At 39.6% G+C, this 16,470-nt stretch overlaps 1 protein-coding gene across 5 annotated transcripts; it reads left to right on the top strand.

Annotated features, from left to right (window-relative positions):
- The first annotated feature begins 5,972 nt into the window (after positions 1-5,972).
- chn1 (chimerin 1) lies at positions 5,973-15,066 on the top strand. 5 transcript variants are annotated; one of them, XM_040148919.1, is made up of 7 exons: positions 5,973-6,224; positions 7,694-7,778; positions 10,723-10,896; positions 12,606-12,683; positions 13,413-13,550; positions 14,143-14,248; positions 14,865-15,066. In XM_040148919.1, exons 1-7 carry the CDS (start codon positions 5,973-5,975, stop codon positions 15,034-15,036), a joined length of 1,005 nt encoding a protein of 334 aa, XP_040004853.1. In that variant the 3' UTR covers positions 15,037-15,066. The 5 variants fall into 5 exon arrangements, with proteins under 5 accessions (XP_040004853.1, XP_040004855.1, XP_040004854.1 ...); XM_040148921.1 differs by lacking the exon at positions 10,723-10,896; XM_040148920.1 differs by lacking the exon at positions 13,413-13,550.
- Positions 15,067-16,470: the final 1,404 nt, after the last annotated feature.

The raw sequence follows: 16,470 nt of genomic DNA, 5'->3' as shown, positions 1-16,470 counted from the left end.
TGGTTTAGCAGTTAATCAGAATAAAATAATTGGATGTGTTCCAGTTGAACACCATCTCTGTTGTCATTGTCATCTATAATTAGCGACAAAGTTTTTTGTTTTTTTTCTACGGCACTTCCAAGGAATTTACAGACCAGTAAAATAAAACCTTCTGAAAAGCAAAAACACAAAAATACATGTGTGGAAGAGAGTGTCTACATACTTGTAACCATATAGTGTATATTAATCTACTTCTATTTCATAAATTTCAACTATATGGTCAAATCTAAATTATTTTATCATAACTAACTTGACCCAGGATTTGACTAGAAGACATAATGTGACGGGTGTGAAATAAAAGTTCAGATTCAGAGATTTCAGCATCTCTTCTATCTGTGACTCCTCTGGGTCCTATCCCAGCTGCTCACCCAGCTGTTATCTAGATGTTTTTAGAAAGTGTAAATGTTTCTTTGTGCATCAAATTTGTTTTTTTCCAAGTCTTATGATTCCTATGTGATGACAACAGAAAGGAACTCTGACCTGATTCCTGTTATTGATAAGACCAAAGCTGATTGTGTGCGAGCTGATCATGAAACTTCTCTGTCCGTCAGGAAGCTGCAGGGACTAGCCTGTGTCTCTCCAGGGATGTGGGGGAGTAAGGTACAGTTACATAACAGTGAAAAAATGTTTATATACTGTAGCTGCTCTAGCCATTTATGATTATGAGAACAGCGTGTGATTTTCTGCATTCAGATTTTCCCAGTATGGATGCTCACACAGGGAGATTTTCAGGTATATATATATATATATAAAGCATTAGCACACCTTCACAGACATGCTTGCACATATCATTATTTAACTTTTTCAGAACAGAATATAAAGTAGTAATAGTAGTAGTAGATATTTTTATTTATTGGCAATAAATACAAAATAAATCTGAAAAGATTATACCACCAGATAAATTTAGGGAAAGTCAGGGGTGGTGAAAGTTTAACAAGCTGTATTTAAACCCATGAGGTTTCAGGGGAATAGCAAGAGTACAGTTAATAGTTCAATAGTCCAACACTTTGAGATATATATATAGAGAGAGAGCTGGAGCCAGCATAGATTTAGCATAGTTTAGCACAGAGACTGAAAGCAGGGGGAAACAGCTAGTCTGGCTCAGTCCATAGGTAAAAAAAATACAGCTACTAACAACTCTAGTGCCTTCTAATTAATGCATTTCATCTTATTTGTATAACCTGAGCACAAACCACATACAATTTGTAATTTTAGGGGTGTTATGTGTTTTATTGGGTCACAAACCACAATTTGTTCATTTCAGCCACTTATCGTATTTCTCAAGGATTTATGTGGTCATAAAGACAAACCTGGAATTTTTTTCATTGCAAATACAGTTTGTTTAATGTCATCACCCCTGACTTTCCCTAACCATTGCATGAAGACAAAAATACCAACATCATATTATCACTGCATTTTTGTCTTACTGGAGTTACCTTGATTACTGGTTTGTGACTTCAACATCAAAATCATAATTATGACTGGAAAAAAACTCTGGAAGTTTGGATATATATTCAGCCTGCCACTTGATAATAGAGACGTGCCTGAAAACCAGACATTGGGATTATACCTAGATTTAATGGGTGTAGTGTTGTATTGTCCGTGCACTATATTTTATCCCTCAAATAACTGTATAACTCTTATTATACAAGCCTCTTGAGTTGTCCGACAATATGCTGTAAACATAGGAATCTTTCCCATCTCTGCCATCCATCTCATAATATGTGAACGCAACACAATGCAAAATATGAGCTTGATACAGATTTATTCATTTTAGTCCTGGAAAGAAAAAAAAGAGATTACCCAAAATGTTGGATTAATCCTTTAAGGATATATGCGAGATGCTTTGTTACTGCAAATTCAGTAAACTCAGTCTCTTTGTTTTCTGCAGATCTGGTATTCCTCTGTTGTTCTGTTAAAACACGTAAGCACTGACTAATTATCTCAGGCATTAACTAAATCATCCTATCCTGTTATCATCACCCTGTTGCCAAAATAGCTGATGCACAATGAGTCATTCATCAAGCTCTGAACACTGGTATTCACACTGTTGATGGGGGAAACTGCTCTCCAAAGAATCACACAGAGATAAAGGACCACTCAAGCCTTTTAATTATTCTTCACAACCATTTGTCATTACATATAATACCCACTCGTTCTTTATAAAAAAATAGGTGATTCCCAAATAGACGGCTTTGTGATAACCAAATTGTTTCTCAAGATAGGATTAATGGCAGTATTTGCATTTGACTGTCACTTCATTTTATTTCTTCTACCAGAGGTATAATTCCACAACAGTGTGCACAGAGAATACAAAATTTTCAAGTCTTTCTGTCAAAGTTGTGTTGTTCATTGTGAGTGTGAGGCGTGAAGCGTGAAGGCAGTAACGTTTTCACTGATTTGCTTCCACGTCATTGAAGCACTGAGTCACTGTGTGTATCTGACATTTTCAGACTACGTGGTTACTGCAACAGTTATACCATGCATCTATCAGGACTGCTTCAGTGACTAAATATTGCTCTGTTTTACATGGATTTTTAAGAACAGTCAGGTGGCAGTGATTTAACCGCTGAAATATGTTTATGCAGGTTTCTATTCCTCAAGAGTAAAATCACAGACTAGGGTAAATCCATAATTTAAAATGCAGCTGTGATTATAACCTCACACTATGCATTATAAAGAGTGTGTCCTACGCATGCTCTGACCTCGCTGTGCGAATAGCAAACCCTGATAGCAGCCTACCATACATCACTGTCATAGCACAGACTGTTCCAGCCTCATCCAGGTAATCTAGTCGTCCCCATAACTATGGTGTAATTTCTTCCAGTCTTCTTGCAAGCACAGCAAAACAGCAACGATTCGCACTGCATCTTATGCATATGTGGTATTTCCTGAAAGTGGTGGCTCAACCATATGTAGCCTTTCTGTGTCTCTGATTCACATTGTGTTCTTCCCTCCCAGTCCCTCATTGAATGGTTGTATAATGAATGTATGTTGAGGTGTTATATGCTGCATTTTAAATGGCTACAGAATGCAAAAGTAATCCCACTGCTGTCACAGCACCCACAATGCTTGACGAAATTCAAATTTTCTTGTGGTCATTTCACACATTTAATGGCATGTAGCGCTACTGAGCGTTTTCAGTGTGCAGGCATCCCAGTCACTGCCATTAGTCCTCTGCTTTCTTGGACTTCATTATGACCTCCTGGCGCTCACTTTCGTCATCATGCTGTAACTTCCGCTTATGTAACATTATATAACTTCATGATTTGCAGCTTTGCTGAAGGATTCGGTTTGTGGATCAGGAGAATTTGACAGGAATTTGAAGCCTTTAAATGTTGGACGTCACTTAAACTGCATGTTGTTGTTTTGATACTTGCTTTAGCTGTGAATTGTGTATTTTTGTTCTGGATTATGATGTTTTCCATAATACTCAAACAAAGTATGTTATGTGAGAGACTGAGATAGAAATCATAGCCCTGACAGTTTGCAATGAGATCACAGGAGCGGATACCAATGTCCTCTTAATGGATCTTAATGTCTGTGCTGGGTCAGCTGTGCAGTAGAAGAACATTTATTTATGTAACAACCTTCCGACCCCACACAAATAGTCAGCACAATCTTCAACCGATTAATGGCTTAACAGAGAGTGGGAGGGAGTGAGGAAATAAAGTTTAAACAAAGAATGTAAAAGTTTGAGATTATGCTGGTTTGTGGGTCAAATCACAATCAAATTGTTTAATGGTAAGATTGAATTGTAGCAAAAAATAGAAAATACAAAAAAAGATACCTCATTGTATACATCCATCCTCAAGAACCCCATCTCCGGACATGTTTGGGAAACAAGCAAATCAATCAGTGTCAATTAGAGCTGTGTTCAAAGTGAACCACACCCTGTGAGTCAGTTGCTCATTCAGCACTTAACAGCAGGCAACACAATTACGCTGCAAAACCTTCTAAAGTGCTCAGGTTCTGAGAGGATGAACTGGCCCATGTAAAAGGCTCTTTCTTTCTTTTATCTATACCACTCTCAGGTACCCTCCTGAGCAGAGTTTCACCGAGCATGAGAGAGGAAAGCTGCACTGGAAGCCCTCCGTTTCACATCTTTCATGTTCCTGTCAGGCACCACCGTTTGGGATGCCATTCTAGATAAGTACAATGATCTTCAAAGCCCCTTTTCTACTCCCCTCCGCTGTTCGTACTCTCATTTTGATACCCCTCTGCTGAGGTTGGGGCAGCAAGAGCTGATTTCTGAAGGAGGGTCTGTGCAATCGCTTCCTCTCCAGCTGTCTCCCATAAAAGTGAGAACGTTGCACTTTAACAGCCGGGTCTGAATTAGGCTCTGAGACGTGGGAGCATAATCACATTTGACTCGCAGTGTGAATAGCAAAAGCAGGTTGCAGATCCTTTCTCCCACATCACTATTGCGATGCTATATTTAATACTTTATTTGCATACACATAACACAACGCTTGCATCAGTGTAAACCTCAAGGAAATGAACATTCAGACAAAGACTGCATAGACAGAAAGAACTCCCAGCTTCCAGATCACATGCCTGATAGAGACATTTGTTGTTAAATTCTTTATCGTATATTTTATTATAATCTAAAAAGGATGGGATAAAATTCTGGTGACAGTGAATATTGATTTATAATACGAATTATTAAACTGAATGTTATTATATGAAATATAAAATACGTTTTAAGATTCCCCTAGGGTGATGTTTACATTGTTTATTGGTAAGGCAAGGCAAAGTTAGTTGCACAATATGTTTCACATACAAAGACGATTCAGTGTGTTTCACATAATCCAGAAAAAACCCTGAAAAGTCTAGCATTAAAGGGCATTAAAAAAACACAAAATACTTCTTTTCAAGCAGAGCACTGGGATGTGATTTTAATCTGTTTTTGATGCATAAATATGTCAAAGTGGAAATTTCAAAGCTGTTACATTATGGATGGTTTGATTAAATACAATGTGCCCTTTTAATTAACAATTCTCTTACCTTTTCAGGAGTTCTTTTATTTGCCTCTTTATTCTTTATTCATTTCGTGTTTTCCTTTTTTTTCCCGAATGCTGCCAAATATGACATTTCTTTTATTTGTATGAAAGCTTGTGTGCGTTAAGGTCTCATATCGCTTTCATGCTTGGTGCTTTTGTGTTCTTGCTCTTTGTGGCCCCGGTCATGACCAGTTTCTGTGGCAACATGATTTTGAAAATAGCTCCCCTCTCCAACGGCCCACTGCCGTCGCAAGTTCTGCAGGCTGCAGCCCACTCTTGATGCATGACTCATTCATTGCTCATTATCATCCCACTCTCATTTCATCCTACCCAGGCTCCCCTGCTTGGATATCTGATGGAGATGGTTGTGTGGGGGCGGGGTGGTGGCTACTATAAAGCCGGTGTATCCATGCTGTGATTGGCTGGTGGGTTCCATTTAATCTGCTGTGATTGCTACAGGGCCCGCCCCTGTACTCCTCCCCCTCGCTCTGAGAGCATCCGTACACAACACTGTGCTGTCTCTGTTCCAGGGAGAATATCAGCTCTGCACAGGGAGGAGAGGATTAGCACAGGCACTCAGCTCATCTGCATACACGTTCCCAGAGAACCACATGAGCGCCCAGGGCTGCACCTCTTTTGTATAAAACCTGGCACTCCTACCACAGAGGCTCCACTTGATGTACTGTCACTGCTGCGAAAGGATTTAATGAGGACCGCTGTTTTTTTCTCTTTTGGACTCTTTTAAATGATGTCCAGACTCTTTTTCATAATTTAATTTTGTTTCTGTGATGTGTCTGTTTAACTGGGACAATGCAAGTAATATTGTTTGAATCAGATTCGCTCTGAGCATCAAGGAGTTTTGCCTTCATTTTTTTGTACTTTTCTGCTGGGTTTGTTCCTTCATCTGGTTTGGGAAACAGCAGCACCAGAATGCCATCTAGAGAGTCCTACGAGGTTCACAAGGAAGAGAAGTCCTTGGTGCAGAAGGCCAAGCGAGAGGCCAATCAGGAGGATATCTTGGTGGCTGCTTTGGGGATGAGGATGGGGCCACAGAAACCTCCAGCCACTTTCTGGCAGCCACTTAAACTATTCGCCTATTCACAGCTCACTTCACTGGTACGCAGAGCCACACTGAAGGAGAGCGACCGCACACCCAAATCTGAGAAAGTCCACAACTTCAAGGTGAGACACTCTTGTCAGGTGTTGCATTCCCCTGAAATGTTTCTTTTAATTTCATCATGTGTGGCCAGAGGGCTGCTTCTCATGCTTCCCTTGTGGGAGATGGAAGCGGGGGGGGGGGGCGTTTGTTACTGAATGGGAGAGAGGATGAAAAACAGAGCTGTTTTGGTCTGTCCAGTGAGCTTTTATCAAAAGAAAATCTGTTGGGTGGTCTGTGGACAACTGCTGTTAGTTTGAGCACCAGATGGACAGATTAGGCTGATGGAGAGGGGAAACAGTGGAGGAGTGTATCCCTGTTTGGCTCAGGCTCACTCTCCTAGTTTGGCTGGTTAATGGGATGGAGAGCAGGGGGTGAAATATTACCTTCAAGGCTTTCAAACTGCTGATGCTCACTGCTCTCTTTCTTCTGCGTTGTTCCCTTTGTGTCACTGAATGTTGCATTTCAACATTTTAACAGTGTTGTTTTTGTGTGAATTCATAATAAAGATAGTATTTTAATGTATTCATATACCAAACATACTGTATAATACTGACTGTTAAACAAGTTTGAAGGTTATCTTCTCCTTTATTGTAAAGCTGGAGACAAAAATATGTTCTAAGTGGTTTTGTCTTTCCTGTTTGAAATATTGAATATGATGAGCATTTTCATACTCCAACCTCTTAAATTAATTAGTCCATGTAAATGCATTGACCATCTACATTTAGCCATTTTTCTCACCTATAAACAGGCATGACACTGTCTGTGTCACCAATAAAACAAAGAATTACATGATCATGTGAAGCCAAAAAGAGCAAAAACTGATTAGATGTGTATTAAATTATAGTCCTTAGACCCTACGAACATGAAAAGAAATGAAACCAGACATCTCTCCGGGTGATCAGGACATCATTACTGATGGGTGAAAACTGATGTCTAAGAACTTTTCAGGTGCCCATCAGTTAATAATTTGTAACACGGTGATCACGTGCATAATGTTATGCACACCAGATACTAGGGATTCTATACAAAATGGCTTGGCTCTCTGTATGTGCTACTGACTTAATGCAGAGGAACAGGGAGAGTTGTGGCTTGCTCTTGCTCCCAGAGGCCTCCCTGACTGGCTGAGCTGTGGCCGAGCAAGGCAGCCCTCTAATGTTTCCATAGCAAATTTCCCTGACAACTTGCCCCTTCACTCTGGTGAAATGTCAAATTCTACTGCGACATGATGGCAAAGCCTCCCCCTGCTTGGAGTCACCTCAGTATTGTCAGTTTGAGGGTCTGTTTGAACAACAATTCCCCTCCACACACACAGATAATCCTCCTCCTCTGCCTCATTTAAGATGGCAGCACCTACAGGTCTTCTGGCCTGTTAAGGAAGAGGACGGGGTGTCTGTGGAGTAAATGGCTGCAACTACCCGCTCTTCTCGCTCTGTTTTGTCATTGCTCTTCATCACGAATATCTGTCACTGTCCTCCTCTTCTCTCTGTTGTAGGTCCATACCTTTCGAGGGCCTCACTGGTGTGAACACTGTGCCAGCTTCATGTGGGGACTAATGGCCCAGGGGGTCAAATGTGCAGGTACATCTTGTTCTCAGGCTATATTAACACAGTCTTATATAAACTGCTTGTTCACGTCATAGCCCTATCGTTACAATCAGTGTGTACAAAGTGAGCATTGCTGTATATGGGTTACTTGGTTTTTAGTTCATCTGGAGCTGGATTATTCAGATTTAATCTAAAACCCCAACATTAGTTTGTGGATTATGGGTTGTATAACAGAGTGACATGGTGGCCCTACAGCTATGATGTAACAGGTATGCTTCACAATGTCTTATTTTTGACCTACTTTTTTCTTCACTAGGTTTGTGAACGGGGTAATCAGTTCAAACATGCAGAAGAATGAGTTTTGATTTGATTATTTCAAAAATCTAAAATTGGCTCATTATTCCTTTCACAAACAATGACAAGATTTTTTTCACCTCATGCCTGGGCAGTTCCTCACATCCTGTTGTCATCATTACAGTAACAAGGGCCATATACTTCCGTGATTTTAGTGTGTAAACAATAGCCGCATTATAAACCAGAAAACACACAAACAACAGAGGTCTAACTACATTCTCGTGCATCTGAAAAAACATGTTTTTAAGCTCAGTTCTCTGTACTTTGATGAATGCATTATGTCAATATGAGCTCCACATTGTGAGTGCATTCAAAAAACAAATATTCACCTACACTCTTGTAAGAACTTGCAGTCTTTATAAATATCCCTTTACTTTCTGTGTAAGATTTAAGATACACAAATTCAGTCCTCTTTCTTTAAGGGAAATGGTTCTGTTATATTTTCTCCTTTGCTTGTCAAATGCTCTGATGAGATTTCTATTTCACTGTGGCTGTTAGAATTCCTTCCCCATCCCAGAATAGAGCTATAATAGAGTCTGATGTGTGTCATTGATGTTTTATTGATGAAACAAAGTGTGTCACACCAATCTGAGGGAGCTCTGATATTAATTATTAATGTCTTGATTTTGAAAGCAAAATAAAGGCACGTTTTTTTGGAGCCAGTCTTTATCGACTCATATATCCCCATTCCTTCAGACTCGACCACAGCAACCAGAATCTAGGGCAGCGAAGTCTCACATGATGCTCAGATTTGCATACCAAAAAATGTTCTTCCACCCCCTTTTTCTTTTTGTATGTGTGAACTGTTTTTGGTCGAGTGCCAGAAAGCCAGCCTCTGCTTGTGCTTGTTGTGCCACATTTCCTCATCAGAGTACGCCCCCCAGCCTCATCCCATCATGCCCATGAAGGAAAACAAAGCTGGCATGTCTCTTTAATGAGGAGCAGAGCTCAGGGCGTGGGGAAGGAGCTCTGTTTCCACACACATTAAAATTCAGCAGCTTCAACTAAAGAGCTAGGTCACGCAGCTCAACCCCTATTTAACTTAAATACTTGGTAGAAAAACCAAAACATCTAACAAATACGAGTGGTGCTTTTTGTTTTTGGATCCAGTCAAGAGACTGGTTTCAACTGGTAACTCTGCTGCTTAGACACAGAGATAATGTGCTGATTAGAAATTAGCAGCCAACCACCATTAAATCTCTTCTCAGAGCCCTTTAGCCAAAACGGAGCTGCATCCTCCTCTCCATAGCAACACAGACAGAGCTGACAGTGAAGTAAAGCAGCATCCCCTGTCTCCTGGCTCCTGATGTCCCTAGGGCCCCTTCCTCACCCTCACACGCCCCACCTGGGACCCAGGGTCATCAGTGTGCTCACATGGACACCAGGAGCTCAGCAGACTTGTGTCTGATGACAGAATCTCCTCTATTATACTGCTTGTCAAATATCCTTAAGAGACTAATCTCTTAAGGTAATTACATTTCTGCATCAATGCATATAAATATAGGCTGCTTGAATTTCTCTAGGGACCCATATTAATCAAAATATTGTATGAGGTCCTGCAGAGGCATAGATTCTTGCCCTTCAGGAAGAGATTTTTATTTAAAATCAAAAAATAGCAGTTCTTCTGAGGGATCAAAATGTTACTTTTTATGTTTTTAGAATTAAAAAGCACATGGCATTTGTCAAAAAAAAAAAAAAAAACCCTTTCAGAATTTGGAGACAGCTCAAAAGATCCAAGAGGTTGAAGAGCTGCCCCATTTTGGTCTGGGAAACTAGGTCTAGTGTAGCCTGCAGCGCCTTAGTTGTTGCTTCCACAGCCATTGTGTGTGAGCTTGGATCTGGAAAAGAATAGAGTGCGCAGCGGCGCTGACTGTCCCTCCTCCAGGCCTTTCAGTCCTTTCAGTGTCTCCCTGCTCACTTCTGTGCATCTGCTCTCCATGAGCTCGTCTGTTTCCGACAAGGTGAATCCTGCCCTCAAACAGCTGTGCCTTGGGCCCCGTCCACTGTGACTGAAGACAAAACACAATGTGGGATACACTAACACTGACATCAAGACTAATGTGCTATTTAAACACTGCCCAGATTACATTTTTGTCTGAAAACATCTTATAGTGGAGAAAAAATGTCAAAAACGTAATTTTCTCACATGGTTACGGTTAAGATTAACGTCCTGTCTTCTGGTTCATTATTGTTTTATTTGACTATTTTTGATATTTGTGTGAAATAAATGGCCGTCTAGAGGTGACTTTGGATCTATCCAGTGCTCAAGGTGACTCCAATGCCATGTGCAGGAGAGAGAGAAAGGAGCTTTCCAGTGGTCTCGAATCATTTAGGCGACAAATATTGATCAAGGGAATTAACACTCTCCTGCAAGCCAAAACACACACAATACCATCCACCCAAATCAAGATTAACCTGATGTTGTGTATGTGTGAATTTACATAATAGTAGTCGGTTCAGAGATAAAATGACTGAACCATAATAAATCACTCTGTTGACTTTGTTTTCAGGTTGACAAATTTTGTAGAGTAAATATGAACGCTACATTATACCACCCTTCCGTTATGACTTTTTTTAAGCTGCAGGATTTCATGAACTAAAACCACTCTGTCTCTCTTTGTAGATTGTGGTTTGAACGTCCACAAACAATGTTCATCTCTGGTACCCAACGACTGCAAGCCAGACCTGAGACACATCCGTAAAGTCTACAGCTGTGACCTCACGACCCTTGTGAAAGCTTATAATACAGCGCGTCCCATGGTGGTGGACATGTGCATACGAGAGATCGAGTCCAGAGGTTGGTTTTGGACACGTGTGTGCATCCATGTGTGTATATAGCTCAAAATAAGAACAATATTCCCCAAGATGTAAATGTGATCAATGTAGTTTAGTTTAAGTACTATGTGAATTAATTTTAAGCCCTAACAGCTTGAAAACTAGACTCTGATTTGCTGAGAGTAATTGGCTGAGTAGAGGCTTTCCACTGAAGGATCTTAGTTGAAATGCTACAAACTGAAGAGAAAGAAATGGAAACAAAGAACAGCCATAATCATTTATAATCATATAAGCAACTGAATACCTACAGCAATTGTGAAATTTAATCACTTCTGAATACTTTATGTTGAAATTTCAATGCTACTGCATTTATAGCATTAAAATATTTTACTTCTATCTAGCTCCAACGGCATTTCATTTCAAGTCTTGGAATTTCCAAGAAATTTTGCTGTTTTTTCCAGGTTCACTCATTTCATATTGAACATTCAGGTGTTAAGGTTACAAGTCTCTGTTCTTAATATTTTTTCGGGGATCATGTGACTGACAGAATGAACCTGATGACCTGATATAGGTCTGATCGATTGGTTAAGGCTCAATTTATTATCCAAAGTGGTCTAAATTTTCAAGTTAGAAATTTCCATCTTGAGCATGGCATCAGAATTTAACCTATCCAATTTGAGCACCCTGATTTTTTTGACCTGACTTAAATTTTAGAACCAAAATTGACAAATTGAATATGAGCAACTTGAATATCGGACAATTGAATTACTGGATTTTGTAAAACCTACAAAATAATACTTAATATCAAGTTTTTTGAATTGCGCAACTTGAAACGAGCTTCTGGAAATTTTACAGAGGGGAAGTCAAACCACATGAATTATGATACAGGGTTCTCAAAGTAAAGTGTTTCAGAGCTATAAATTAAGTAGTATTTAAATTAAATTTATAGGTATTCCATACCCGTACTGCTTTCTTTGCTTCCATAAGACATTTAGTCATTATTCTAGGACAACCTATCGCGCTCATGTCAACTCAGGTCAGGAAACTCTTGAGTTATGAAATTAACTGTTTTCAAAAAATGCAGTAACTTTAAATTTAAGTAAAACAATCATTTTTAACATTTTTAGCTGATATTATGCAGAAGAAAGAAATGCCATTTGAAATTAAGTTTACGGATCTTGTTTGCTGTATTTATGATGCTTGTTGTAAAACAGCTTTCCTTTAATTTTATAGTAAGCGATCGACAGTATATACTACGTAGGTTGAGCTGTTAAAAGTCAGATTGCATTACTTACTGAGTTAATGTTTTTTTGGGCAGGGGGTGGGGGGCTGACTGGGGGAACTGATGGGTGTGCGGGTAATTGTAAACCTGTAATGAGGAATACATTACTCTGTTGCCTGCTGCCTTTGTTGATTGCATTTCAGTTAAATCATTCAACTTTGTAGGAAACTCATTGTTCCTTTATTATCTCCCCTCTAATATACATCTGTAGCTAAGATTGATTTATGTCTTTATTATTATGCCCAGTGATGCAGATTTGCATCTGCCCATGTTGTTCCATTGTGTGACATCGTCGACATTTTATCCTTAATTTCTTATGCATTTTTAGGACTGTTCAATGGCATTTCCTAAATTACACAAGGCAATGTATGCAGGTGAATTTTTCTACATTACTCGTGACAGCCCTGACAATGTCTGAAAGGTTGTTTGTTTCATGTTTGTTCCTCAAGGACTGAAGTCTGAAGGCCTCTACAGAATATCTGGATTTAGTGATTCAGTGGAGGAAGTCAAGATGGCATTTGACAAAGGTATGTCTCCCTTGTTTTATAGATTTCTGTCAGCTCACAACATGAAGACTGACATTGCATGCTTACATTTGTTTGCATACGACACACAGAACATTTCAGATTAATGAGAAAGTGACACATTAGTGAAGGATTAGTGTCCATCTGGGAGAGCAGATACTATCCCGACATGTCCCTCTCACGCAGGGTTTCACAGTGTGGGCAGACAGGGGGGACCTGAGGGGATACAAACCATGGATGTACTCTCACTGTCTTAAAGAGAGCTGTAAAAAAAACAAAAAAAACTCTTCCACTATGTTGGGATTCAGTAGTAGACTTAGTGAGCATGAGCCTGTCTTGGCCCAGCGCAGTGTGAATTTTAACTGTAAGAAAAACCCCGCAGCAGTGGGCTAAACTCATAGCCAGATCCGCATGTGGGAGATCATCCATGACAGAGTGTCATTGCAGCTCACAGCACTGTGATGTTCAGTCTGCCAGCACAAGTAGGCCATGGCCTGCTCTGGAAAGCAGGCATAACCGAGGGAAATTCAGAATAAAACAGGCCAGGCGGATGATAGCAGCTACTTTGCAAAAAAATACAGAGCAGGAGCAGATTTTTTTTTTTCCCCACTGGTACACAATCTCTTTATTCCTCCATTCAAACTGTGATGTGAAAGTGCTGATGTGAGCTATTTTTACAGTTTGACAGTTTTATTCTTCTTGTCTTCCTTATTCCATCATACATCCTCACAGATGGTGAGAAGACAGACATCTCAGTGAACGCCTATGAAGACATCAATATCATCACGGGTGCTCTGAAACTGTACCTCAGGGATTTGCCTGTTCCCATCATCTCATACGATGCTTACCCCAGGTTCATCGAGGCTGCAAGTAAGTCACAACAGACAAATTAGTCAGAAACACACCTCTTTCTCTGTTCAATGTTTTGGACTTTGCTGCAGTTATAGATGGCAAACAGTCACTATTAAACACAAAGTGAGTCACATTACAGGCATTAGCTGCCTTAGGATTTTGTCTTTATTTCCTCTTTTACTTTGCAGAAAATGCTTTGCTGGTTACAAAAGAACAAGGACATTTGTACATTTTGATGGGTCCCAATTCAGTAACCCTGCAGCAAATACTAATGTTTGATTTCTGTGGACACTATGTCATTAAGGAGTTTATAGTGCTCAGTCAGTGACCTTCAAAAGTCAGCACTGGCTTTAAGTCCTGAGAAATAAACCTAATCAGTGTCTCTAATTTTCCACAAACAAACAAAACAAAAAAACAACCATACAGTCAAGAGCACAGGGTTAATTTGCATAAACTATCTCAAGCAGCATGCCCTCATCAGACTTCCGCTCAGGAACTAATGGTTTTTATTACCCCACAGGAAATAGCTACATTGATTCCTGATTATGTCCTCTGAGGTCATAGAGTGTGTTCTGGCCACTCTAAAAACGTACTCCTTTCTGTTTCCCAGAGCTCACACACCCAGAAAAGAAGCTGGAAGCTTTCCGCGAGGCTCTTGCTCTGCTGCCGCCATCACACTGTGAAACTCTCAAGTACCTCATGGCACACTTAAAAAGGTGAGCAACCCAGTCGAACTGTGCAACACCTAAGGGACTGTGTGAAAATTATTTGAGGGATGGGGTTTCAGAAAAGGGGGTTGGTTATGGCAGGTTATTGGCAGTCATACTTTGTGGACCCACCCATCCACCCAACCTTCTTTTTGATGCGGACTATTACATAACTGCCAGGGGTCAACAAACAATAAAACATAACAATGGGTCATAATAAGCTGCTTGCACAGACGACCCATGAGCTCATTTTTTTTACAGGAGGGCTGTGGCGAATATTCAGTAAACAGGTTTCATCACTTTATTTATTTTTGCCATAATTTTGACAATTGCTAATTCCACTTCTCTTGATCAAAGTGGTGGCTATGAGAAAATTATTACTCTGTTGACATATGGTTTAATTTGGCAAAGCTTATCTCAACTTTTGTGGGGAGTCTTTTTCAGTTTTTTTCTTAGTCAAGGGGAAGGTCAAAATAAGATATTAGTAACACTGCGGAGAGCCTTGCTTTTTTTTTAAAACATAATGTTCAGCCCCCCTCCCCACTCCAATAATTTTCACACAGTTCCTAAAACTCTTTCATTTCCAGAATCAGTGTATGTTTCTAACTCTAATGCATATTTTCAGGGTAACGCAGAATGAAAAATTCAACCTGATGAACGTAGAGAACCTCGGCATCATTTTCGGGCCCACCCTCATGCGTGCACCAAACCTGGACGCCATAACAGCACTCAATGACATCCGCTACCAGAGACAGGTGGTGGAGGTGCTCATTAAAAATGAAGATATACTCTTCTAAACACAAATCAGGACTTTTATAAAACAGTTGTCTACTCATTCTTTTGTGTAAAGACTTAAATGACTGTTTGTATTACCTTTATTGATACATTTTTTTAAATGCCCTGTGTATGGACTAGTGCTGACCTAACATCTGTCCTCCCCTGTCTGGGTGTGGACGATGAACCTTACACTTGTACGTACTCTATGTCTCCCCATTTTTGTCGGGGGATTTTAGGAAGCCGACAGATCAGCATGCATGGTGCAAGGTTTTTGTTGCTTTGTAGTTGTAACCCAGCATGTGTTTAAGATTGTGTAGCGCTGTGATTTTGCTTTTGTTTGTTCTGTAAAAGTTGTAGTCCACATTCCCGGCTGCCTGCTGTGCAGTTATTTCTGTGAGACGTTGTATGGCTGGATGTAAAAATAAGCTACGGATTTTTCTGGGGTACTTTTTATGATGCTGTATTTTTTTATCTCCTCAACTTTTTTCATGTAACCTGCAGTTCCTAGTTGAATGAGCCTTTCCTGTAAATGTGTACACACTGGTGCATTTCCCTGACCATAACCTTTTTTATTGTGTTATAAACGGCATTATTTGTGAATTTAATTTTTTACTGTAATGTTTTTGTATACGTGTGCATGATCACTTTAATTTATTAAACCTTACCCTGAGACATTAAATGCCAATTGAGTCATCTGAATTGCAATAATAAAAATCTACATCAAATTGTTTGTTAAACCTGCATTAACTAATTAACAAGGCCACCTAGGAAAAGGAGAAATAAGGTGTATGTTTCAACACGTTATCTGGCGCCTGGGCGACTGCGAGTCCAATATTCATTATTATTTACTCCTATTTTGGTCTCCAACTCCTGAAGGAAATGTCTGGCTCTTTAGTCCCACCATGTCACAGACTTTTTCTGTCTGCTGTTTTGTTTTAGGAAGGTTATGGGTTTTTTTTTTCCTGTGAACATCTGCCTACTGAGTCTGGGAACAACTCTATAAGAGCTGTTAGAATGAACCAAAAAAGTAAAGCTCAAGTCAAGAAACAACCAAAACAATGAGCTAAAAGACACTAAAAACCTTTGCAAAGCTGAGAGGAACTGCAAAGTCGAATGGAAATTCACTGTTGGTTCATCAATATGAGCAACCCCTTTCACAATTCAAACAGTCATTTTATCCATTGTAAATATAAAAAATATGTTTTTAAATCTCGTAGTTTTGTATAGCAAATGTTTCACAGTAATAAACAACAGAAATCAGATGATTTCGGTAAGGTCTGGTCTTGTGTCTCCCGACATATCTTCAGTATCTATTTTATTTTTCTTTGACCTATTTGATATTCATTGTATTGTCAACAAATCACATGAAAAGACCAAATCCAATAATGAATTTATATCACTAACAAATATTGACTGTGTAACCAGAGCTATTGTTTATTTCTGTGCGCTGTCTA

Source organism: Xiphias gladius, chromosome 16 (assembly GCF_016859285.1).
Source record: "Xiphias gladius isolate SHS-SW01 ecotype Sanya breed wild chromosome 16, ASM1685928v1, whole genome shotgun sequence".
Taxonomy (NCBI): Eukaryota; Metazoa; Chordata; class Actinopteri; order Istiophoriformes; family Xiphiidae; genus Xiphias; species Xiphias gladius.
The sequence above is the reverse complement of the archived record's forward strand: the minus strand, read 5'-3'. Positions and strand labels throughout refer to the sequence as shown.